The sequence below is a fragment of the Sebastes umbrosus genome, chromosome 1 (assembly GCF_015220745.1).
Source record: "Sebastes umbrosus isolate fSebUmb1 chromosome 1, fSebUmb1.pri, whole genome shotgun sequence".
NCBI lineage: Eukaryota > Metazoa > Chordata > Actinopteri > Perciformes > Sebastidae > Sebastes > Sebastes umbrosus.
In genome coordinates this window covers 20231821-20256873 of record NC_051269.1, presented here as the reverse complement: position 1 = coordinate 20256873, position 25053 = coordinate 20231821, and the positions used below count along the sequence as shown (strand labels likewise).

Sequence of the window (25053 nt, the reverse complement as noted above, 5' to 3'; positions counted from 1 at the left end):
GTGTTGCTGTTTGCATGTAAGAATACAAATATGTAAGCACATCTACAGTCTGTACACTCTTGTCTCTGCAAGATGCTACAGCTGAGAAACAAGTTTTAATTGTGTGTGTGTGTTTTTTCCATCAAAAGAACCTGAACACCACCGTGGCCCAGGACTGGTGTCTGGCTCTACAGAGGCTTATTCGCATCAAAGAGGAACAGATCCAGAGTGCTAACAAATGTCGCTTACGCCTGCAGGTGCCCGGCAGGCCAGACAAGTGAGTAGCGCCTCACATACAGATGTGTTTCTAAGTAAAATGTACAGTGGATGTTGGGTTATGAGAACATAAATGACCACAACAGCAACAGCAAAGAAAACAAAGCAGGCAACAACAGCAAAACCAGAGGCTCTTCTTATGTTGGTAACTGGTTAAAAAAGTTTCTAAAGATGTAAGTACAGCATCAAAGGTAGACTAGACAAACAGGCAGAACCAGGTCGTCATATTCACCACTAAAAGATAACAGCCAGTGACAGACATTTAAATATACATACAATCAAAGATTATCATGTTTAGGGATCATATCTATCTATCTATCTATCTATCTATCTATCTATCTATCTATCTATCTATCCATCTATCCATCTATCTATCTATCTATCTATCTATCTATCTATCTATCTATCTATCTATCTATCCATCTATCTATCTATCTATCTATCTATCTATCTGTCTACCCACCTACCAACCAATGTGAAAGTGGCACAAAATGTAGGAGGAAAGAGAATGATGGCTAAAAATACAGGATATTGTAGTTACAACTATGCACTTAGATCACTGGGCCAACAGGACACCCTGAACTTTTGCAAATTACAGGCAAGAACAGTTTATTCTGTCGCGCGTGGGTAATTACCTGACTCATATAATTCATTTCCTTCCGTACTTGAATAGAATAATGAATAGGCTCCACAAAATGTTCCTTTTGTAGGATTTAATTGAGACAACTTTTTTTGCTTCAGCCTTTACCTAGTCTGACTCAGCGGGTGTAGACTGTGGGTATAAGCTGCAACGTTTCTCACGCAGCATTCTTCTCCTCTTCCGCTATCTGCACTATCTATTTTTACAAGAGCACCATCGCTGGATCCTGGGTTTAGTGTCGCCCAAGACAGTTGTGATTGGTTTAAAGTAGGGCTGTCAAAGTTAACGCGATAGTGACATGTTAACACAAATTTGTTTTAACGCCATTTGAGATTTTGAGGTTGTAGCGGGCTCAGTTTTACAGCTAATGACGTGAAGATACCGGCATCATATGAAACTGGAAAACCTAAGGATTCAATTGGTACCAACCATGTCATACTGGCTTGTCGGAAAGAAGGCGAAATAACGCTCTAAAGTTACGCTAAATTTTGGCGAGGAAAAACTGGCATGGCCATTTTCAAAGGGGTCCATTGACCTCTGACCTCAAGATATGTGAATGAAAATGGGTTCTATGGGTACCCACGAGTCTCCCCTTTACAGACATGCCCACTTTATGATAATCACATGCAGTTTGAGGCAAGTCATAGTCAAGTCAGCACAAAAATGTGTGATAATTTGCTATTAATCACGATTAAATACAGACAATCATGCGATTAATCGCGATTAAATATTTTAATTGATTGACAGCCCTAGTTTAAAGAAATGCAAACAAACCAGAGCGCTTTAACCCCCAAAGCAGAAAGCTAATGTGCAGCGCTGTGGACATAGGTCTGTCTATGTGAGACTAACCCTTACCTATACATTGGACTTTAGCACAAAGCTTTTCTTAACTGCTCAACTAAAAGCCACATCATTTTATGTTTACAGTGCCTGTGCTAAAAAGCTAAATATTCAGCACTTAATGCTTCTACACTACAGTGCTATAATTCATCTCCTTGTTGTATGGTACCCGGATGTAAAACACCATTTGTTTTTAATATTACATTTTAATACACAAGAGTAGACTGTGATAAGTACGTAAGTTAATAACCTTTATAGTTGCGTTTTTATGCATATTTATGGCTTCCAATTGGATTACTTGCAATGCAGAAGGGACCACTAGTAATGATTTACCTCATGAGTCCAAACTGTTTCATTCAGCTGAGCGTATATATGCAATCCATAGCAGGTTACCTTATCACACTAAGGATCTTAAAGTGGTTGTCTTATCATGCCAAAGTGGATCCTGGTGGGTGGAGTGACTACTGAATGACTGAACGCCTACTTAGAGAAGAACAAAGATGGCAAGGAGAGAGCACATGAGTAGCTTAGAGTACTGCACAGGAACTGGGAATAGCAAATAATGGCAGATTATAATGGATCCCATTTCGTGGCTTCTGGTGGGGATAGGATAAGAAAGAGGCAGGGGAGGACAAAAAGGGAAAGATTGCGATAGAGAAGCCAGAGCCCTGCTGAGAGAGACTAAGCAGGAGAAGGAGAGGAAGAAAGAAAAGAGTGAGAGTGATGATCGACCTCCCCCATGAAAGCCTTGGCTTGGTGCCGGCAGGGCAGCGGCAGTCAGAAGAGTGGGCCTAATGCTTCAGAGCCAGAGAGAATCTAACTGTGCCAAGCCAAGCTAAAGTGACAGCTTGAGCAGCGGAGCTGTGCAGATCAGTTCTCCCACATCTCCCAGCTTCCTCGTCGGCTGTCACACCAGGCCTGCAGGGCCAATCTGCTTACTCAGATGTTTGGTGGAGCCAGATGTCATGCTTACAAGAGAGTCCCCGAATTCCCCTTCAAGGGGTACCCTATTTGCTGAGTTCTTGTGATAACGTCATTAGCAACCGCACTGACAAGGCGGTTTTCCCACCCTTTACATATGTCCGAGCTGTAGATCTGTATTTAAAAGTTAAATAATGTAGAGAAAGACCTGTGCTCAACCTGGAGATGGCCACAGAGATTTTTGTGGAGAGGTAAAAGCTCCCAATGTCAGCTGAAAGAGAGAAATCTGCTGTTGGGAAAAAGAGCCAGTCCTGGTTGTGTGATAGCAATCTAATTGAGGCTGGGCCTCGGTGTCGGGTGGCTGGACCGGCAGTGAGCCTCGGGGCTGGGGGGTGACAGGTGGAACAGCGGGTGCCCAAACCATTCTGACACTACCCAGGGTGCAGCAGTGGCAGATTGCAGGGGAGATCAGCGGGCTGACTGCCTGTGTCTCTCTTACTAACACAAACACAACCACACGATCACACACATACGTTGCTTTTATCCTTTTTGTTACTAATCTGAGTAACAATCTACAGGGCACGAGAGTGCTTCCAGAGTCTGCAGTGTACATTACATTTATTCACGTGTTTCCTGCTGACAAATGCACCTGCACACAAGCCAGCATGTATCTCAGACAACGAAGCACACACATAAGAGGAGCAGAAACACACACACACACACACGCGCACTCACAGATCCGAGCCTTTGCTCTGCTGGTGTGAGAGTGGGGCCGCAGCAGGGACCCCCTGTACTGAGTTGGTCCCCTCCTGTCTGGCTGCAAGCGACTCTCTGCAGTCAGGCAGCACATCACAGCCTCCACACTGCAAACAGACCGAGTACGTGGAGAGAATCCCGACCGCTGCCTCAAAGGCACCAGCCTACGTGTGACAGCAGTTCATTAACATCCTCTTTTTTTTTACTGCGTCTGCTGGTGCAACCACAGGCATAGACACATAAGAACAGTATTGTAAGCCTGCAGCTGCTTTTTTTTCACAGGCCCTTTTATGGAGGCTGTGCAGGCTTACCTGCAAGGCGAATGGCAGACCTTGCATTCTCAGTCATAGTATGACTGATATGGGCTGTGAGTCTGACCCAAACAGACTCCTAAAAAGGCTCTGGAGAGTCATTTTGACCATATTTCAGTGTCTGGACATGAGAGTGGCTTCTCTGATTGTTCCATGTGTATGAAGAGAGGTGTGTTGTGGGTAGGTGCATGGCAGGATCCCACTCACAGGGTTGGTTTACCGTAATTACAGAACAAATTATGGTTTTGCTTACCTCTATTGGCATCTAGCCTTCGAGATAGTTTGGGTTTTATTTGATTTTGAGATGTCGATCTCTCAGTTTTTTGCTTCCAACCCAATACAATGGGGGTGAATGGAATTTTATTTGAGGAGCTCACAGCACTTTCAGAATCAGTGTCTCTGTTACTCTGTTTTTTTTTTTGCTGGACTGCAGCAAAGCAGAGGCCAGCCCTATAAACGCGAAAGTCTGTCACTGAGTGAGTCAATAAGTGAGTGAGTGATGAAGTTACACCGGGTTGGAGTGTCCCCATTGGTCGTTGCTCTTTGAAAATGACAACGTCGTTTATTGCTCTACCTGCAGAGCTCGACCCAGAAATGTAAGGGGGGGCTCTAATATATTGCAACTTTTGGTGTCACAGTGTTTTCCTGTATACATTTATATTTTCCTGTATGTGTGTTTCAAATGTGGTGTTTCAATCCTATAGTTGTAGGGTGTTGACACATTTTGATGCATATGTAATAACGGTAGTATAACTCGTTTAAGGAATAGCTCGGTGCGTAGTGTGGGCGTAGCAAGTGTGAGGTCGAGCGACAGAGAGAGTGACAGTGAATCAGAACAGACAGGTGTTGGCAATCGGAGAAGAGGAGAAAGTAACAGTAAAATTGTCTTGTGGTAGTAAATGTACAGTGTTCGTTTCAGTATGTCTGAATAAACACTTCAGCTCCTCGAGACCTGAGTAAATTTCCCGTGTCTTGTTTCCCAACTGCTGGGTAAAGTGAAGGATGTTAGCCCCGAAGTGAGCATCAACTTCGGCCCTGGAGGCAAAAGACCGTCTCCCCCGTGCTTCCCGACCACGATCTGGAAGCTGAAGCAGGACAATTATCGTGTTATGTTTTATGTAAGATCGACATTTGAGGCTTTGGGCATGTTCATAATTGTCATGGGCTGCAGCCTAAGTCTGGTCTGTTTAACGCAAACCATTGCCAGTCCACTGTGCGTTGGCAAGTGACTGAAAAAGGACAATAACACTTCAGATGAGTAATCCAGAACAACAAATTGTTGGAAGTAGTATCATTATATTGTTGAATTTAGCAGTCCTCAATTATTTGACTCAAACAGAGCATAATCATGTCATATGAGATTCTACTTCAGTACACTTTAAGAACAAATATTACTGGACCACTGCATACAATAGCAGATGAACACCACTGACTATCCCTGTAACAACTTGGCCACAATTTAGCACATTGACCAAACACGGTCCAGCCATAGACTAGGTTTCCACCTGGTCTTGTTTTGTGAACCGACCGTTAAAGGGAACACTTGCGTCCCAGACTGATCTCACAGAGATGAACTATGTCTTCTCATCTAACTCTCAAAATGTACTTCTCAAGATGGCAGAGTGCTCCTATAAAATTTGTCCCATCGTTGTGCTTTAGTGTATAATGGTAAGTGAATAGCAGCCACTGTTTTCAGCCTTATTTCTCCAGGCACAGCTTGTGTTTTTTTTTTTCTTTTCTTCAAATTCACACATGTAGACACATTCACACCTGGAAGTGACCAAGAATAACCACAGTTCTCTACTTTTAGCCAGTTCTCAGGTGCAGCGGGGCTGGAGCTGGAGCTGGAGGGCACCTACGCTACATTTTCTTTGCTCAACTGTAGTGGAAAAGTTTGTGTTGCTGCTTGAGCAGTCAAAACAAATTGGGAAACGTGCTCTTTAGCTCATTTACTGAGGAGTAGGGATGTGCATTTTAAGCAAAATTACTATTCGATAATCACTGGGAACTAGTCGATCATTTTTCAAAACCCCACCCCCCCAGCATCTGCTCCACAGTGGGGAAAACGGCATATAGGGTCGGCACATTTTCCCATCTAACACTATGAATTAAGGGTTTATTTGGACCATATTGTTGGAACAGTGGAAGAGACCAGTGGAAAGACTAACCACCTGTTTCTGTCTGGTTGGAATGAAGTGTGTTTTAAGATGTTCCACTGCTCGAACAGCTGATCTACCAGCTGAAATTACAGGGGGGCGCGACGCCGCACCTACACACACAAACACACCTGCGCCGGAAAACAGCCGAACTGAACATACCACAATTAATGTGGTAATTCTAATTTACTAATGATTTATGTCTCAAACATCACAAATTCCCCGCTCATATAAATGTTGAACAGATGAGCGAGAGAAATGTGCATCATCCTCTCAGCATACATACCACTCAAGGAAATTATATATTGGGAGTGGAGAATAAAGGCTCCATGACACAAAGCTGAATTTTCATGCCGTCATAATACAGTTATTTGATGAAACACAAAGCTGTCCAAATGAAATAAAGCTGAAGCAGTAAATGCCCCTATATACTGTGTATCCACTATGGGGTGACTATAACCCCAAGTAGATATTTGGGGGTGAAATTCAGCCCTCTCGGCTATCTTTTCAGCTCTGAGCTAGTTGAACAGGATTAATGTGAGTTGCTGCATTAGCTTTTTATTTCTACAGTTACACCAGGTCACCACCCTCTGATAGCTGTCTTCAGAATAAACACTTCACCAAGCACTTAAAATGAGTTCAAACTTAACAACCTTGTTTAGCACATATTTATACAGCACGAGGTCTGGTATAATTCTACGGTTTAGCAGAGACGTGTATGTTACACAAGGTGACAACCAGGTATTAACTTGTGATCAACAGTATGAAGGGTCAAACCACATTGAATACATTTCATCTAACTTCCATCATACACAGGAATAGTGTGTTAAAGTGCTTTTGGTGACTCACTCAATGGCAGCACAGAGTTGGTTGTCAAGAGGGGGTGGTCAGTCACGGTACAACCACTCATGGAATGGCAGTCTAAACATACGTTCAGAGTCAGCTTCAATTTTTACCTCATTTTATTCACACATGTCACCAACAGACCATGTGCTACAGATATCAGCTGTCTCAGTGAGTGTGTGTGTTTGTGTTTATGTAATGATTAGGCATTTTTGGACCGAGAAACTTTTTCATAGTTCTAAGAACCTCCCTTTTATTGTGTCCGCACCGCAAGAACTAGGAATGATGGTAGTTCTTGGAACGCGGTTTCAGCTTCTATTTCAGAGTAGGTACTCTCCCAGCACAAGAGGAACCGTGAGTGATGTGAGTGCACAGTGATTGGTCAAACACATGAGCCAATGCAGCACCTGTAAACACCATTTTTAGAACCCCATTAGCTGTGTAAACAACAGACAACACAAAACACAGACAACAGCGCCTAATGGAAAAAAAATGGATGAAAACACAGACCCACTGAGCCGAAGAACGAGTGAGAGCCCCTGCAGCGGCGAACGCAGTAGCACAGAGGCTGACCCACTAGCGTTAGCTCAAAGGAAGGTGAAAAGAGGAGATGTCACGCCTCATCAACGCGTCTTTTGAGCAATAAAATCGGGTCTGCACTCGCCAAAATTGCGCCAATCGCAACGCATGACCGCAGCTCCAGTTACACTGCACATGTGTGATACCCCATAGCTCAAGACTCATGTCCCAGCCTCTTTCAATAGGCCTTGAGAAAGGCTTACCCAGTAACGTTTGCAGAAAGGCTAACCCAGTAGCACACCCACTGACCCGAAGAACGATAGCCAATTTGAACTGAAATTGTTTGTTTGTTTATTCTTATATTACTAAAAAAGTTAAGAGAGCTTGTGAAACATAGCAAACTAGCAGCTCACCAATCTCCCAGCTGGAGATGTGTGTGAACGGCGCCGGCCGTCTAACGTCACTTCAGCGTTCCTATTGGCGGTGCGAATGCAAACAGAAAAAAATCCTGTGAAGGTATGTAGTCCTCGGGGGAGCTCCCCCGTGGGCGGTTCCTCCAGTGGGGGTCCCCAGAACTGTTTGGTGTGAAAACGCCAATTTACTGATCTCAAATCTTACTAGGAACTCCAGATGTTCCTGTTATTTTCTAGCTCATTTTGTACCGCCTACAGAGAACCCTGTGTCTGTTTGTATCCACTCCACGATTTTGCATGCAATCCTGTCACCTCTATAAATCACATCCAGTCTGAGCCCACTTTAAGTCTCTCTCTCGTAATGTGAGTCTCTGGCTGATTTGTCAAGTCCGTCCAGAATTAGATCAACGAGATCTCATAGGGACACCGAAACCGTCTCCTTTAACTCATCTCACTATTTTGCAAAGCACACGTTCTCTCTGACTGTTTGTTTCTCTGGAGGGTGGAGGTGAACTGAAGGATGGGGTGCATGACAGGCTGCCACTCAGCACTCACTCCTACATCTGTCCTGTCCTTGTGCATTAGTGTCACACGTGTGCTCCGGCACTGACCTGCTCCCATAAATCAGCTGGGCCGGCTCCTCGCCCCGCTCTGCCCTCTCCCCCTCCCTCTCCCCTCCCTCTTTGACTCTCCTCATCTCCCCTCCGCCAGCGTGCCCGAGCCTAGTTCTCTATTCTGGCAGTGCACCACACCTGCACTGCGGCTGTCAATCAGCAGGCGGGAGGGAGGAATCGGAGACTGCGCTCAGTTTAGCATGTTTGAGGCCGTGTGGGCATGAAGTGTTACGTAAGGAATCCAACCAAGTGAGTAGTTGTATTCTCGTCACACCCTGTCTCCCCTTCTGTCTTTCGGCAAATTGCCTCTGCTATATTTAAGCAGCGAATGGTATGAATTACACCTCTTTGTGAAAGCTCCACTTTTTCAACATGTCAAGGAAGTTTGAGATCTTACTTACTCTATTCTGTTCCTGACTGCGATCTCTCTCTCTCTCTCTCTCTCTCTCTGTCTTCCTCTCTACCGTTTTTCTTCCTTTCTCTATGAACTGAAAATGAATTTGCGGCGGGCAGCGGCAGGTATGACAGAAGCAGAATTTTAGGCCGCGCGCTGTTCTCCACTCAATTACCTTCTAATGATGTCTGAATGTGAAATTGTCTTCCTCATGTGTGCCTGAGAGACCCCTCCCTCTCTTATTTTCACACGCGCTCTCTCGCGCTCTCCTTTTTCTTTCTCTCATCGCCTCAGATTCGCTGTGCAATAGTCGCACAGGTGACTGAGACAGGGCCATTATTTTGGAATGCTGCTTAGTGCTTTAAAAAGACATCTCATCCTTGGCCATGGCAGCTTACTTGTAGTTCCAATAAAGGCTGATCAATCCAGACAACAGAGTGGCCCTGTCAATGGACAGACACCGGCTGAGTCATTGCTAACTCAGGGCCGACGCTGCCAGTCTCTCTTCAGCCTGCTCAGCATTAAGAAGATGTTTTATTTTAGTTGACAGGACAGAGAGAGAATATTTAAACACGGGCATGGCTAGTGGTCTAACAAGCTGACATAAATTTGACAAAATAACTGCTTAGGCAAGCTGAATGTGTTGGGATTTACAGCTGGGAGATGAGTTTGTATGCTTCTCTACCTACAGTAGCATGGAACACTACTTCTGCATGTATACATCCATCCTGTGTTCATTAACCCCTTACCATTCTGCCTTTTTTTAGAGGTGTAGTGGACAGGGGATGTTCAGGGGTAGATAAAAAGTCAGCAGTATGTCACATAGAAGTGGTGTACATCACCTTAAAGCTGGGAACCTGAAGGTTAATTTGAGATAGCGGTCAACACTGTGTGTCAACTTGTTCTTGTCATAAATAACACATACAAATTAATTAATTAATTAATTAATTAAAATAAATTGTGTATAAAGGCTTAGAACATTATGATGTAAGTTTGTGATGGGCATGGTTAATAACATTTGTTACACAGATTTGTTGCCAAATTTAACCTTTTTTATTTACCATTCGAGAATTGATTAAAATGATCAATAATCCCTCCAAAATACCACATTAAGACACCGAGACCTTGACGAACACCGTATAAAAAGCCATGCTGTGATATCAAAAACGTTTGACATTTGGAGATTTCTGCAAGAATTGCCTTTTTTTCAGCGATTAGATGGCGAGCACTTCTGTTCAGGAAACTGCACAGAAACCCGCTTATTGTCACCTAGCTAGCCATCCATCCTCTGAATGCTCTAGGTCTCTAGTTTGTGTCTGTAAAGTTTCATGAGGCTGTGATTATCTTAGAGGTCACAACAGGTCATTTTATACAGTGAAGTCAAGTTTAAAAAAAAAAAATGGTCTCATTATATGAAATGGCTACTATGAGGAAATCATCACACATGAATACAGTTGGGCTCATTGGATCCACAAGAGTTTCAGCTTTCCAGTCATACCCAATTTATGTAATTCAAGACTGTTTAGGGACCCCAGTATGCAGAAATATTCAATTACATTTTTAGAATCGTCGAAAAAACTGCATGGTTTTAGACCCAAGCTGCATGTGATTATCATAAAGTGGGCATGTCTGTAAAGGGGAGACTCGTGGATACCCATAGAACCTATTTTCAGTCACATATCTTGAGGTCAGAGGTCAAAGGACGCCTTTGAAAAAATTGCCATGCCAGTTTTTCCTGCCTTTTAAAACTGAGCCTGTTACATCCTCTGAAAGACCGAATAGCGGCCAGACCTGCTGGTAGGCCTCCAGGCTTTTAAGAGGTTAACAGTCATTTATTGGTTTGAAGACATGGCTCTCACTTGAGCCCGCAAAGAGAAAATCCACTTGAAAACACTTCTCTCTGGGAGAGACCTTGCATTGCTCATTTCGGGATGGACTTTGGTATTGAATTTAGGTGTGTTTTTTATTAGCTGGCGTAACTGTGTTAATTCAATCTCATAAAACATACTTATGGTTATCCCTGGGTCATTTCCATTATTGGAAACCACTGTGGTATTCGAGGTTGAGTGACCTTGATGTCAAAAAAAATAAGTGGTGAGAGCTGGTTAGTCTCTGCGGTTATGAATTGAGCTCTTGGTCTCATGAAATGAAACCCATTGTGTTTCATAGCATGTTTTTTTATATTCCGTTACCTCCAGCAGTGTCCCTTTCTTTGGATAGCTTGTATAGCTGTCCTCCTTCTTCCCTGCCTCAAATAATAACACAGCAGCTTGAATGATCAGATGAAAAAAAGGCTTACCTGGTAAAAGTGTCACCCAGGAGACAACATCACAGATGCAGTTTCTGTGGTCACAACACAGGATGAGAAACTTTGTGACAAAAATCAGCAGCTAAGAATCTGACACACGTTGGTCTAAACGGAGACATTTGAAAAGAATAGTCATCTTTGAGCTGTCTTTTGTATAGAGAAACACTTTTTTAGCTCACAGCACGCTACGTCACACGTTTACTTCATGTTATCTTGTGCTTTGTAGCCCAGTTCTCAGCAGCTACATGCAATTTGCAGCGCTTTCAACGCATGAAGTGAGACCTGAGGGGATAAAAGGAGATACAACATCCGATGGCTTGTGGTAGACTAAGAGAGAGTGTTAACTTTTGGCAACTTTAAAGGAGTCTGCAGTCCTCTAGTAAACAACCAGTGCAACTAAAGTCCCTTGTCTCCACATGACATGTGTCTTAAAGGTGGAGTCAAAAATAAGAGACAAGATTAACCATCCCTCTCGCTTCCACTGCCTTTCTCTTTACACATCCATGGCTTTTCGCCCATTGGTTGGTGGACTGCCGTTTTGAAGCCTCGAGTTCTGCATTTTGGCCGTCTTTTGCAACCAGAAATGACATGAGAGGGTGGAGCTAAGTACAACTGAACGCTGAATAAGACATTTTTAGGTGACCAAACTGTTACAATTAACTTTCATGAACTGAAAACACACTGTGAAAGGGTTAAAGTTATAAGATGAAAACACAAGACAACTCCCAGACCGGACAACGCCGTGGTAGCGACCTGTCAATCACAAGGTAGCTGAGCCCTAAAGCATCCCCTGCTTTATGGTCTATTTCACTCTAAATGGGACCATAATTTACTAAATGAACATCATGCTGTATTGAAGAAGACTTGAAACTAGCGATTGAGACCATAAACTCATGTTTACAATGTTTACTGAGGTAATAAATGAAGTGAGAAGTAGGGTCATTTTCTCATAGACTTCTATCGGTCAGACTTCTTTTTGCAACCAGAGGAGTCGCCCCCTGCTGGCTGTTAGAAAGAATACAAGTTCAAGGCACTTCTGCATTGGCTTCACTTTTCAAACCTGTTTTCCTACTGGTACTCAAGCACGATTGGCTGGAATAGCGTTGTGTGGTTCAGTCTGAGCCACTGCGTTTGTTTCCGATTTACAGAGCCAGGACTGAATGAACACTGTATTTTTTTTCAGCGCATAACAGACAGCTTGCAGACCGTGATGAGATCTTCACTACATTTCACTAAAAGTGTATTGGAATAGAATCGCTGACTTTAAGAACACAAATTTGATGTAAGAAGCCAATTGATGGAAACCAAGTTTGAAATTATATCTTGAATCATAATCATTTCAAAATGTATCACCTCAAATTATATCCATTCAATTAAATTTGAAATAATTCCTCGTAAAAAATTCTGAGCAATTTAGGACACATCCATTTTTCTGATTTTAATAATTAGTCTTATTTTACACACTTTAATACAGTCACTACTGGCACCAATTTCTTTCATATTGCACTTCCTAAATGCAATTTTCAGTTATTTTTGCATAATCTCTATAAACAGATTCTGCATTTATATCTATGACTCGTATGCAGAACCTGTAGGCAACAGAACAACATTTTGGTTTCCTAGCCTTCAGGTTTACGTTTGTAGTCCGAGTACGTACGAGCAGGCTGTGGTTGAATGCAGGTAAACAGTCCGTGTGGAGAGCAAAAGAGGCGGAACTCATTCTTGGAATAAACCGGCTATCGCGTGACGATGATTTAGCTTTTCATTGGTTTAAAATTTTCTAGTAAACTGGCTACCTGTGAAACAATTCGGTCATGCACATCGTCTCTCAACTGCAACTCCATCCTCGCATCTCAAGTTCCTAAGCGGACTGTAAACAATGAGCAGTGCAACCTCAGCCCAACCTCAACCCTTGCCCCCGGAGGCTTTTTTTTTAGTCAGAAACAAGTCAGTGTTTTATTTTATTTTTTTGCCTCCGTGCTGGTGACAGCTGTGGCTGGATGCATTATGTTTTTGGGTTATCCGTCCGACCGACCCCCCCGTCCGTCACTGTGACCTCACAAAACACATCTTTGGCCATAACTCTCAAATGCCAATTATTACAAATTCACACAAATGTCTAACAGGATAAAATGATGAAGTGATGACATTTTGGACAGACATGATTGTGCAACTTGACTGGTTGGCGGAGGCATACAACCACAAGGTGGTAAATCTAGTTTGGGATGTGAATAAACTGTGCCTTCTCTTATTCTGCATGGGAACCACAAAGAAATATGCACTTGCTCACACTTGTATGAAAATGTAGACATTGGCAACATATTCACTTGTCAAAATCACCTAAATTACCATACAGGGACGGAGGCAAAAATGCAAATCCCAGTAGAAAGATGTGTGAGCTGACATGTTACAAGGCCTTGAGCAAACTATGTTCATATGATTTACATTGAAAAGGAAGACAGGACATTTTTCAACTCTTTAAATTATGCCTTCATAATGGAGATATATGCATAGATTAGTCAGTGTAGTGCATAAGACAAAACATCTGTCTCTTTACCTTTGTAAAACTTTTGAACGCCCTCATTAATTCATGAACAGTAATCACTAAGTTTGTTTTTTGGTTTACCGGAATATTGTGTGCTTTTGGAGGTTAAAGGAATGTTCCACCAAAAATCGATGTTTTGAACATCAAGCGCTCACCCCCTGCAGGCTTGAAAGGTGCCTTTGAAAAGTTTGTAGCTTGCTCCTTTGCAGAGAATGGCATGCAGGTGCAGTCGGCTTGAATTCGTGGCTTTTACAATGAATTCCAAATCCGACCCAGTTTCAAGGCGAAAAAAAGATTCATAGAAATGTTTCATACCATTCCAGCAGCATAATACACTTCTCCTCTGTCCATTTATAGGTTTGGTATTCACACACTTTCTCATTTATTAAATCAGGCAAAAAAAGGCTTATTGAGATTTTTAAGAAAGGCCAATAAATTTCTTCTTCATTTCACAAAACAGCCTAAAGAATGTCCAGTTAAGATGGACATATGCATTTTTTAAATTTATGTAAACAAGCTTAAGTGTGTTTGTTCAACCCATTAAATCATGAATTTTGCACAAACATGAAAATATTCAAATCATTAGTAATTAGTAACCCTTTGAAACAATTTTTGAAATTTTCATGGAAAAGTAGGTGGAAAGTGGGGGATAATGTGAAGTCATTTATACACTGAATTAACACACTACTTCTCTTTCTCTCTCTCTCTCTCTCTCTCTCTCTCTCTCACCTTGAATAGCTGTTCTCTGAACCTAAAAATTGCAAGTTGCGTTAATGCGTTAAATTAGTAGCGTTAAAACGATAAGGCGACATCCTGTCAATTTTGTCAGCCCTAATATATACTGTATATATATATACACCGATCAGCCATAACATTAGGATAGCATGGGCACCCTGACCGGTCTGCAGTCCCATACGCAACAAACTGCGATGCCCTGTGTATTCTGACACCTTTCTATCGGAACCAACATTCACTTTTTCAGCAATTTGAGCTCCAGTAGCTCTTCTATTGGATCGGACAACACGGGCCAGCCTTGCTGCCTAATATATCCCACCCACTGCCAGGTGACATTTTAACGAGATAGTCAATGTTATTCACTTCACCTCTCAGTGGTCTTAATTCTATGGCTGATTGGTGTATGTGTGTGTGTGTGGGGGTGTGTGGGGGTGTGTGTTCAGGTCATATTTGGCAGCATGAAATACCTTGTCTTCTTCTCCTTCTATTTTCAATTTTGAGAGAAATCTGAAATTACAGAGTTGAACTTGGCAAAGTAAATGTTCCTTATTCCTTTGAATGTCTTTCATTGTCTCAACCTCACCTGACGAACAGTGACTACATATTATTATTTTTTTGGTTACCATGATTTTTTGGTCTCTCTCTCTCTCTCTCTCTCTCTCTCTCTCTCACATACACACACAGACAACCCCATCTAAGATATAGTGTCCTACTGTGTCTGAAGCTTGAATTGCCACCAAAAAGCCCTCACTAATCACAGCCTGTACTGTTCGTGCCTGAGCCCAGCGGCGCACACACATTAGTGGCATTTTGAGCGTCGGAGCCCATGTAGAAGTGATTTACTGTGACCCGTGTGGTCGTCGCAACCTGCCCTGAATGTTGAAAGCTGAAATCATAAAGCCTTAGCTTACTGGACTGAACCTCTGTAAAACTACAAACAGGCAAGCAGCAGCACTGACAAAAAAAGATCTTGATGTATTAAACTTAAAGTCCCATGAAATGAAAAATGTCTTTTCCTTGTTGGCGCCCTGTTTCTCTGACGGTATTGTTTTGCTCTCTTTTTTTATACAGCACATCTACAGTACATGTCAACCATGCAATTTTGCCCATTTTATATCAAAATCCTACACGTTCGTGATCTTTTGTGATGTCAAACCCCCTAGTAAATTCAACCTGATGTTCAGGATGAAGTAAGAGGTGATGGGAAAGTTGTGTGTTCCCCTATGGCTACCGTCAAGGTCCATTTTTTCATTTCAGTGTTATTTGAGTGTCAGTTTGTCAGCTATAGGGTTAAACGTAGTGTTAAATTGTCAATCCTTAAGATTTCAGTCCTGGTTGATTTGGCAACACCCTACTGGTGGTAACAGCAAATGCAGTTTAATACCTCAGGTCCCAGAATACTGGGGGCAGCAAAACAAACTGTGTCATTTTAATAAAGAAGTCAGGCAATGATTGGCCTTTTTCAATTCACTTTTTCATCATTATGTGAGCAACCGTAATCTGATTTTATGCTGCACGCGGCATGGGTCTGCGAACAGCGAAAGTGAAAGTAGTTGATTACCTCGCTGAGAAGCCATTACTCCCTGCAATATTTCAAACTGATTCGCTGTGAAAAGATGATGAAAATGAACGTTGTCTCATTTTGAAAACGCATTTTTGATGAACGATAGTGGTCAGTGTCACGCTCATAACCGATACTTCGGTACCAAATTGATACCGAAATTCTGAAAACATTACAGTACTCGTTTTTCTACAGTACTGCAGGGACCATAGGTACCATTAGGGCTCGAGGCTAATGACCTTCCGTCGTCCCGTGGACGATAGAAAATGTGTTTGGGACACAGTAAACTCACTATCGACGCATCCATTTAACCTGATAATGCTACATTGCGGACAACAAATCTGTGTGGAAATCAGAAGGAGGAGAGCTAGTTAATATTAGATGTTATATGTTGTCCCTGCAGGACTAACAGCTAATGTTAACTAGCTCTCGTCCTGCCAGTTTCAACGCGGGACATGTCATTGATTTCCATTATGATGCATTCAGGCTCTATTCAGTGAATGAGTATTGAGCGGAGGTAAATTCTAACGTTATCATGATGTATTCAAATGTAATCTTGAAAATTTAGTTTTTGGCGAGAAACTTGAATAAACCTGTTTAACTTCCTAACAAAAACCAGCATGCAAACTGGTGAAGTACATAGGATTTACTGTTTCACTTCTGTTTTTTACCATGGCATCGAATTGGTATTGAGAATCGTGGAATTGGTATTGGTATTGACTACTAAATTTCTGATATCGTGACATCCCTATAATCAGTGGGCCACAGGCTCAGTCACCATTGTGTTACCTCATTTGGTGATGGATAGTGACTTAAAGGGACTATTTGTAACTTTGTACGCGCATAAATGTAGCGGGTCGTCACACATGCGCGTTCGCATATGCGCGCTCGCGTGTGGCTGGAGCCTTGTCTCCGCTGCATGCTCTCCTTCACTCAGAATGCGCGCGCGTCCTTGCTGTCTCGCTCCACCTCTAGACGTGAACACGCGCTCACTACACACTGCAGAAGAGTTTAGCTCTGAGAATATCTAGTGAATGTACAGGGGACGTTTGTGCAGAAATAATTCTGCAGTTCCTCCAGACCAACAGAGGTTTCCCGTGTCTTGTGAAGTGATGGAGCTCTTCAGAGAGTTATGTTACCCTCTCGTTACCGACCGGGTGCCGGTGTCTCCTCTGCTCTCTCCGGCTGCGGGTGGAGAGAGCAGAGAAGACATGCTGCAGAGCCCCGCTGCATCAGCCTGCACTTAGGCAGGAAAAGCCAACACTAGGACCAGATCTAAATCATGTTCATGGAGAGACCTTCGTCTGGTCAGCTAACATTACTGCCAAGCAGCTGAAATATAGAGTGATATTGTGCTTTTAGCTGACGTGTGTCGCCTCACTGTTTTGAGTGATGCTCGTTCAGGTATATTTAGAGCGAGCAAGCGCGAGCCCGACGCTGATTTTCGTTGATTTCACGGCCACAGGTGTCGCTGTTAAGAAGCATTTCTGAAAGTTACAAATAGTCCCTTTAACAGACATTTATTTAAATGAATATATTTGAGATTGCCACTTTAAAGTGATTATTTACTGGGATTAGAATGTGTCATTATTCCCTGGGAAGCTGGAAATTTTTTTTTTTCTTTTACCACAATGCAGAAGAGAAAATAGAAATCACTTTTCTTTTGTTTAAATGCCACATAGTTTGATATTTTCTTTTTCCAGCATACCAGGCATACCATGCTTGTTATGGGAATGCATGGGCATTGGTTTTTAGTTTCATCTAAGGTCATTTCTGCTTGTGGTGGCACTGAAAGCGAATCCAATGCATGTGGCAGTTTAGTCAGGGCTGTCTTCTGCATTCGGAGCTCCACCTGTTGAATGCCCCTCTGCTCTCTCATTTTGGCGATGGAGGCTTAAATATCTATACAAGCCTCTTTTTAAACAGCCTGCACATTTATATTTGTTTATAGGTTCAGCACTGTGGTCTATTGATATTTTCTCTAACAACATTTTTCCACACAGATGAACTGTAAGCAGGTATTTTAGCATAAATAAATAACTGGAGGAAACAGCTCACACTGAAAATTGACCCAGTTTAATTACTGTAATAACTCTATTCCAATAACCTACTTCAGTATCTAGCTATGACAGTTACAGTAACATTTAAAGGTTACTCCACCAATCTAGCATTGCACTCCTATAATATTGTTGGACTCAAAAGCTCAAAATGAAAGCAGCAGAACCAGAAGGGATTACATTTTGGTTCAAGGTTCAGCTTTCTGTCATTACACAATACAGGATGAAATGCAGTTGTAGCCGCTCTATATCAAATCCTAGTAAATACTAGGATCCCTCCTGGGCCTCAACAACAGAGATGGTCTGACCTGATCAAATTATGAAATGAAAAACCCAAAAGATTAAACCAGCAAAACCCAATCACCAGAAAAAAATGTTGACATTGTACGTTTCTGCAAACTATGGATACGTTGAATGACGATGTTTCTGAACCAAAAATATGTTACATCAATACGTTTCATGTCAGCCTCGTATCACTCTTGCAAAAACGCACCATGTCACATGAGTAACGTTGTGAAATGATTGGTTAGGTTTAGGCAACAAAACTACTTGGTTAAGGTTAGAAAAAACATCATAGTGTTTGTGCAGTGTGTAGGATTTGGCGGCATCTAGTGGTGACGTTGCAGATTGCAACCAATTGAAACTTCAGGCTTATGGCCCTACCTATAGCCAGTGTTTGGTTTGTCCGTTCTTGGCTACTATAGGAACATGGCAGCTGGCTCCGTGAGGAGAACCCGCTCCCTATCAAGATATAAACGGCTCATTCTAACAGTAATGAAAACACAACAATTCTTATTTTGAGGTATTTATAACTTAAAAAAAAACATACATATTAATATTATATTCCAATTCTGCCAATAGATCCCCATAAATGCTCGTCACTTAATATAATAACGTGATAACAAAACAACGTAACATAACAACTTAATGTTACAATGTAACGTAACAACGCAATGTAACAACGTAATGTTACAATGTAACACAACAACGTAACGCATCAACGTAACGCAACAACGTAACGCAACCACGTAACGTAACCACGTAACGCAACCACGTAACGCAACAACGTAACGCATCAACGTAACGCAACAATGTAACGCAACCATGTAACGCAACCACGTAACGCAAACACGTAACGCAACCACATAACGCAACCACGTTACGCAACCACGAAACGCAACCACGTAACGCAACCACGTAACGCAACCACGTAACGCAACCACGTAACGCAACCACGTAACGCAACCACGTAACGCAACCACGTAATGCAACCACGTAATGCAACCACGTAACGCAACAACGTAATGCTACAATGTAACGCAAAAACGTAACGCAACAACGTAACGAAACAACGTAACAACGTAATTACCTTTATTAGACTTTCTTACGTAATGTTACCTAACAAGCGTAACAACGTTACGTAACAAGCGTAACGTACAATGTTTACTTTTGGTTTCACACGGGACACGAACAGCGATCTCATGGGTGAAATTTTTGTGTTTGTTTGACCCATCCACCACCGCTCACATCTGCCCTTTAGTGGACTTTCTCGTTTTTTATACTCATTATTATACCACGTATCTTTCAACAACGGTCGCTGACCAGTGATAATATTTATATCCTGTGTTTTTCTGTGAAGACTGCGACAAACATGTCAAAAAAATCAATATTCAATATCAATACATCTGTGTGATTGTCTGTTCTCTTCCAGGTCAGGGCGTCCTGTCAGCTTCATGGTGGTCCTCAACACACCCAACCCCCTGAGTAAGATCTCTTGGGTCAACCGTCTGCACTTGGCCAAGATCGCACAACGTAAGCGTGTGCACACACACACACACACGCACACACACACACACACACACACACAAGTGCACGCACAGAAAGGATTACTATGCCATTTCTATTTAAATAGGATGATGTAATGCGATGAAATGTAATAACAATGTTTTAAGTCAGAGGCTCAGACACATCACCAGTGTTTGGATCACTCTCCATTGGCTAAGTGCACAACTGGTGTTACGACTTATATAATCAGAGAAAAAAATGAGACTCCCAACTGGGGCGTCTGAAGTTCATGTGCTGAGGAAAGAGGCAAACTTTTTAAACAATGTTAAATTAATAACCTCTGTTCTGAAATACCATCTATCTATTGTGAAAACAAACATCGCTCATCATTCAGGAAAAATGTGTTGCCATGAGCTTTAGAATTCCTTTACATTATTTAATGATTTGCAAGGCTAAGTCTCCCTCTTTCAAATTTGTGGACGTCTCATTGATTGTGGAGACTCAACAGTGGTCAACATTCATGGAGGAAAAGCCTGTCCAGACCCTGCCCAGCAGGGTGCAGCACAGTTCTTTTTTTTATCTTCCTAACCTCTTTCCTCCAACCCTCGCCTTGCTCTGCCCGGGCCCAAGCCTACTATGCAGTCTGACCACGCTGTAGGTCTTCCTCTCTGGGGTTCATCAATGCGCGCTGTCATCCAGTGGCAAATACAGAGCCGGGACTGCCGAGGACATTAATCTGCTTATTTGGCCATGATGGCACACATATTCAACCCACTCACCACCCCTGTCCTCTCTTCCCCATCCCTTCCTACTCCCTGCGTCGCCTTGAGCGCTCTTCCTTGTCACACACACTTTATTCTGGGTTCGTTGTGCATGCGGTATGTCTCTCAACGCTGCGCTTGAGTGTAGCTCCAGTCGTATTGTTGCGGCCTCTTAGATCCCAGAGGCCATCTCTGTGAGTGTCAGCACAGAAACATTCAAGGTTTCAGAGGGAAGTTATTGGATTAAGTGACACTCAGTTAAATGTCTTCGCTTAGATGAGTGGGCAGAGTTATATTTGTCTATCTTTTTACTACCCAAACACTGGGCGAAGGTCAAGAGGAAGCCTGAGGTGTTTGGAGCTTTACAAACAATCTCCAGAGACTCTGCCTCCCCTGCATTTTGAGGCTTTCCATCCTTGCACATATAAAACAATAAAAAAAAATAGAACACACTGGATTCTTTCCCTCTCCTGCTGCCCCACTGTACCTACACAGTGGGTGTATAGAAGGAGCATGAAGCACACACTACATTTGTAGACTCCAGTAGAGCTTGCTGTATATGGTTTGTGTCAGAGTGGCATCAAACGCATCAGGCTGAGCACAGAGGAGGCTGTGGCTGCAGTGAAGCGCAGCACCCCCCAGCCTCTCCATGTTGCTCACACCTTTATCAGCAACACAGCAGGCGTACTGATGAGGACAGTGGCATCGTTATACCATGCAGCTCTCCTCCACTATGGCTGCTGGGTGGACAATGGGTGATATATTCAATGCCAAATCATGCACGTTATCCATAGCTGTCATACGGACGAGGAGGGCGCTGCAATAAAGTTTATAGAGACCATCAATATCAAGTATGACTCGAGGAGGATTGAAAGTATGCCATTCTGATTCCTTTTGCTCAAAATAATTAAATAAGCAGATTTATTTTTCGCATTCACTCGGAAAGAAAATAGCAAATAAACATTTATTGATCCTACACCTGGAAAACACACCCTGAAGACAGGGGATATAACGCTATCAAAATGTAAATATTGCACATTGTTTTCATTTTCGTATTGATCGACTCTATAATGGTACAACTGTCAGCACCAATCTGTCTTTGTCTGATTTGCTATCCTACCTCATAGCCTCGAGTGCTTGTCCCACACATTATACTCCCGTGTGTTAAGATAAACAAGAAATCTTTGCCTTTCTTTGACTTCGAAAAGTTTCAGATCACTCGACTCATCGGGGGGAAATTGAAACATCTAAGGTTGTAAGGTTTTAGGCCTCTGGCCAACACTGCTATCAAGGGCAAGTTACAACGAGAACAACAGTGAAATAAGCTTTTACTCCTCCATCACCAACATGAAAAGCAGCTAAGTGTAAGGAGAACAAGGAATGAAAGGATAGTAAAACGAGAGGAGGCGGTACATTACAGTGAAACCTCCGCTGCAGTCAAGACATCCAACAATTAGATGATTTCTATATGTAAAGCTCAAGACACAGAATAAAGACCGTCTTTCAACCAGAAGGCTTGTTTTATTAAGATATTGATTCACTCATCTCTTGTTAAAAATGATTGTGTAGAGAGGCGTAGTTCCTCCCCTTCCGGTGGGCCACCATGGGGCCTTATTTCTGAAAAAAATATGTACGGTAGTCAACAGCGAGAGACAAATATTCTTTTTAGGAATGCACTGATGCCGATACTGGATCAGATGTTGGGCAGATACTGACTCAGATAGCTGCATCAGATATCGGTGACAATGGGGCTGATCTCTTCAATCCAATATATACTAAATACATTATATGCTGGAATTTTAACAATGTCTCGCTTAGATGAGTGGGCAGAGTTACAGTTGTCTTTTTACTAACCCAAACATTGGGTGAAGGTCAAGAGAAAGCCGGAGGTGTTTGGTGCTTTACAAACATTCTCCTGAGACTCTGCCTCCCACTTAGAGTTGGCCATACACTTCAGACTATGCGCTCTAGGTACCCCTCTTGGGTCAGTTTTGGACTTGTCAGGGACGGCGTGTTAGTTTCTGCTCGTTACATGCATAGTGTTCTTTCACAATAAACATTGGTGTTCACAGAAAGTTATTGGATTAAAGGACTCTCAGTTAAATATCTCGCTTACATGAATGAGCAAAGTTATATTTGTTATTTACTTTTTCAAACTATGACACTCTAGGTACCACCTCTGGGGACAGCGTGTCAGCTTCCGCTCATTACATGCATAATGGCTTTTCAAAGTAAACTTCTGTGTCCACAGGAAACATACAGATTCCGCTTGTAGCGTTAAGTACGGAAGTTATGTAACAAAACTAAGGTAAAATAAGTCATTATACTACGTCAGTTGCCCCGTGGATGGGTTTACATTGGAGTTCGTTGAAAGCCTCCGGTGCCTCGGTGCATCGGTGTCAGGCACCGAGGGGAACGGTCCAAGCTTCGGTATTTGATGAGTTAGAAGTGAGAACAGTTGGTTGTACAGATGCTGGTTTTGTTATTTCACAATTCACACTATCTCTCAATAGCAGTAACTCTCATATCATGTATCGCTGCCATTTTTAAAATCCCTGCAGCCCTAACAAAACACAACCATACCTAGAGACTGATAATATTGATTGGAAGACAAACAAATGGAACAACTTTGAATACTGAAGATTTTTTAAAAAGTTGTACTTTTCTTCTTTTTCTCCAAGGCTCTCATCTAAGGTTTCCCATTTACCTCACTCTCGCATGGTTTATATGCATTTATAGACATATTGACATTGACAGCCCACGCAATGTCAATCCTCTCTCTCTCATGTCTCACTCACTCAGGTTAATAAGGAAATGTTCATCATGATCATCTAATGAGAGCGAGGAGGTCATAAACACAAATATAGCAGCCTGGTTAATTGGAATGAATAACAAATCATTTTCCAAACGTATAAATGGAATGACCTGCCTGTACGAAGTTCATCTATCTGTTTGCTTTCTATAGCTCGTCATCCTCTATACGATCACAGGATGTAAATGCAAAAAGTAAACTATGAACTCAAATTAATTACAGCTAATGTTAGAATATTGATGTATAGTACAGTATTAATTAATGCACATTTTTCGCGTTGTGTAAGGTCATATATGGTTGTTACGATTTGGTGTATATTTGATATGTATGAACAGCTTACATAATTTATGTTTTAAAAGAGCTTTAGTGAAGGTTCGACTCAGGGTTAGGACACTTTAAGACAGGGGTCTCAAACTCAATTTACCTGGGGGCCGCTGAAGTCAGAGTCTGGGTGAGACTGGGCCGCGTATTCCACAAAAAAAGCTTTGTTAAAAAAAAAACAATCTTCTCAAACGTCATTATTAACAGTTCTTTAACATGAACGGTTCTTCTGAACATGAACTGTTCTGAACATGAATGGAACATTGAAGAACATGAACGGTTCTTCTGAACATGGCCTCTATTGCGTCTCCCACTTTTCCTGAAATTGTCTGTGCTCGTCACCAACCTTTCTCTTCACTGCAGGCTTTGAAAAAGACATGATATATATTCATTCCACTTGGTGTCACTCCGCAATAAAGTTGTGCCTGCTGTGTTTGTGTCGCTCTGCAATTACACCACCAAACCGCTAGTTGGCGGCGGCGTCTCTATGAGTTTCCTTCTTCTTCTTGTACTACAAACAGAAACTGAGCGGAGTTGGAGCTAATAACTGTTGAACCACAGAACTTTTACTGACATTACTGCAACGCCGAAAAGAGAAAATATATCTGAGTGGATTTGTGTGAACAAACATTGAACAGATGGAGGCAGAGAGAAGTAGAACTTTCTGTGGTTGTCCGGGGTCCTGGCCGCTCAGCATCGCTGAGAGACTGGACCAATCACAGCTGTTGCGGTCTGCGTCGCCGCGACGTGTAGTTACATGTCTGGAGAGGTGCACGTCAGGCTACGGCGTCGATTCAACGCAGAAGTATAAATCAAGCTTTAATCAAGCTTATGCGATGTTACACGGGCGCCGCCATAGTTGTTGTGAAATGTTTCTCTGCTTGCATCAAGCCCGGCCGATTGCCCGCCCCCGGGAGCCATATACCCCGCTGTGATTGGTAGGTTCGTTCAGCTCGGGCTCGCGCAACAAAGGGACCTTCCACACACAACGCGGCAAAGTGCCATTCACATAAAACTCGCTGGCCGAGGGTGCCTGGTTAGCTCAGTTGGTAGAGCGGGCGCCCATGTAACAAGGCTTGGTCCTGACCGTGGCGGCCCGGATTCGAATCCGGCCTGTGGCCCTTTCCGCATCCACTCTCTCTCTCCCCCCTTTCCAAGACTCTATCCACTGTCCTGTCAATAAAAATGAAAAAATGCCCCCAAAAAAAATTAAAAAAAAATCGCGGGCCGCACTAACATTAAACTTTCATATCAAGGTGGGGGCCACAAAATATTGTCTTGCGGGCCGCAATTGGCCCGCGGGCCGCGAGTTTGAGACCCCTGCTTTAAGAGAACTTCATGTTACATTCATGCTTAGAAAAGTTGTTTTGTGTGCATAAAAACCTTTACCTGCATGGCATCAGTTATATCAGAACTGGAGAGTATTCATTGAAACAAGAACAAAAAACAGCACTGAAGGCTTTTCTCGATGGAAAAGATGTTTTCACTCTTCAACCGACTGGCTTC

The 25053-nt window shown here is 42.5% G+C and overlaps 1 protein-coding gene across 3 annotated transcripts in view; it reads left to right on the top strand.

Moving 5' to 3' along the window:
• arhgef10la (Rho guanine nucleotide exchange factor (GEF) 10-like a) overlaps positions 1–25053 on the top strand; it is a 151351-nt gene that overhangs the window by 61532 nt on the left and 64766 nt on the right. For all 3 annotated transcript variants that reach the window (XM_037770926.1, XM_037770937.1, XM_037770916.1), the window contains 2 exons: positions 129–256; positions 19580–19680. In XM_037770926.1, coding sequence (XP_037626854.1) covers positions 129–256; positions 19580–19680 — 229 coding nt within the window. The remainder of the gene's footprint in view (positions 1–128; positions 257–19579; positions 19681–25053) is intronic.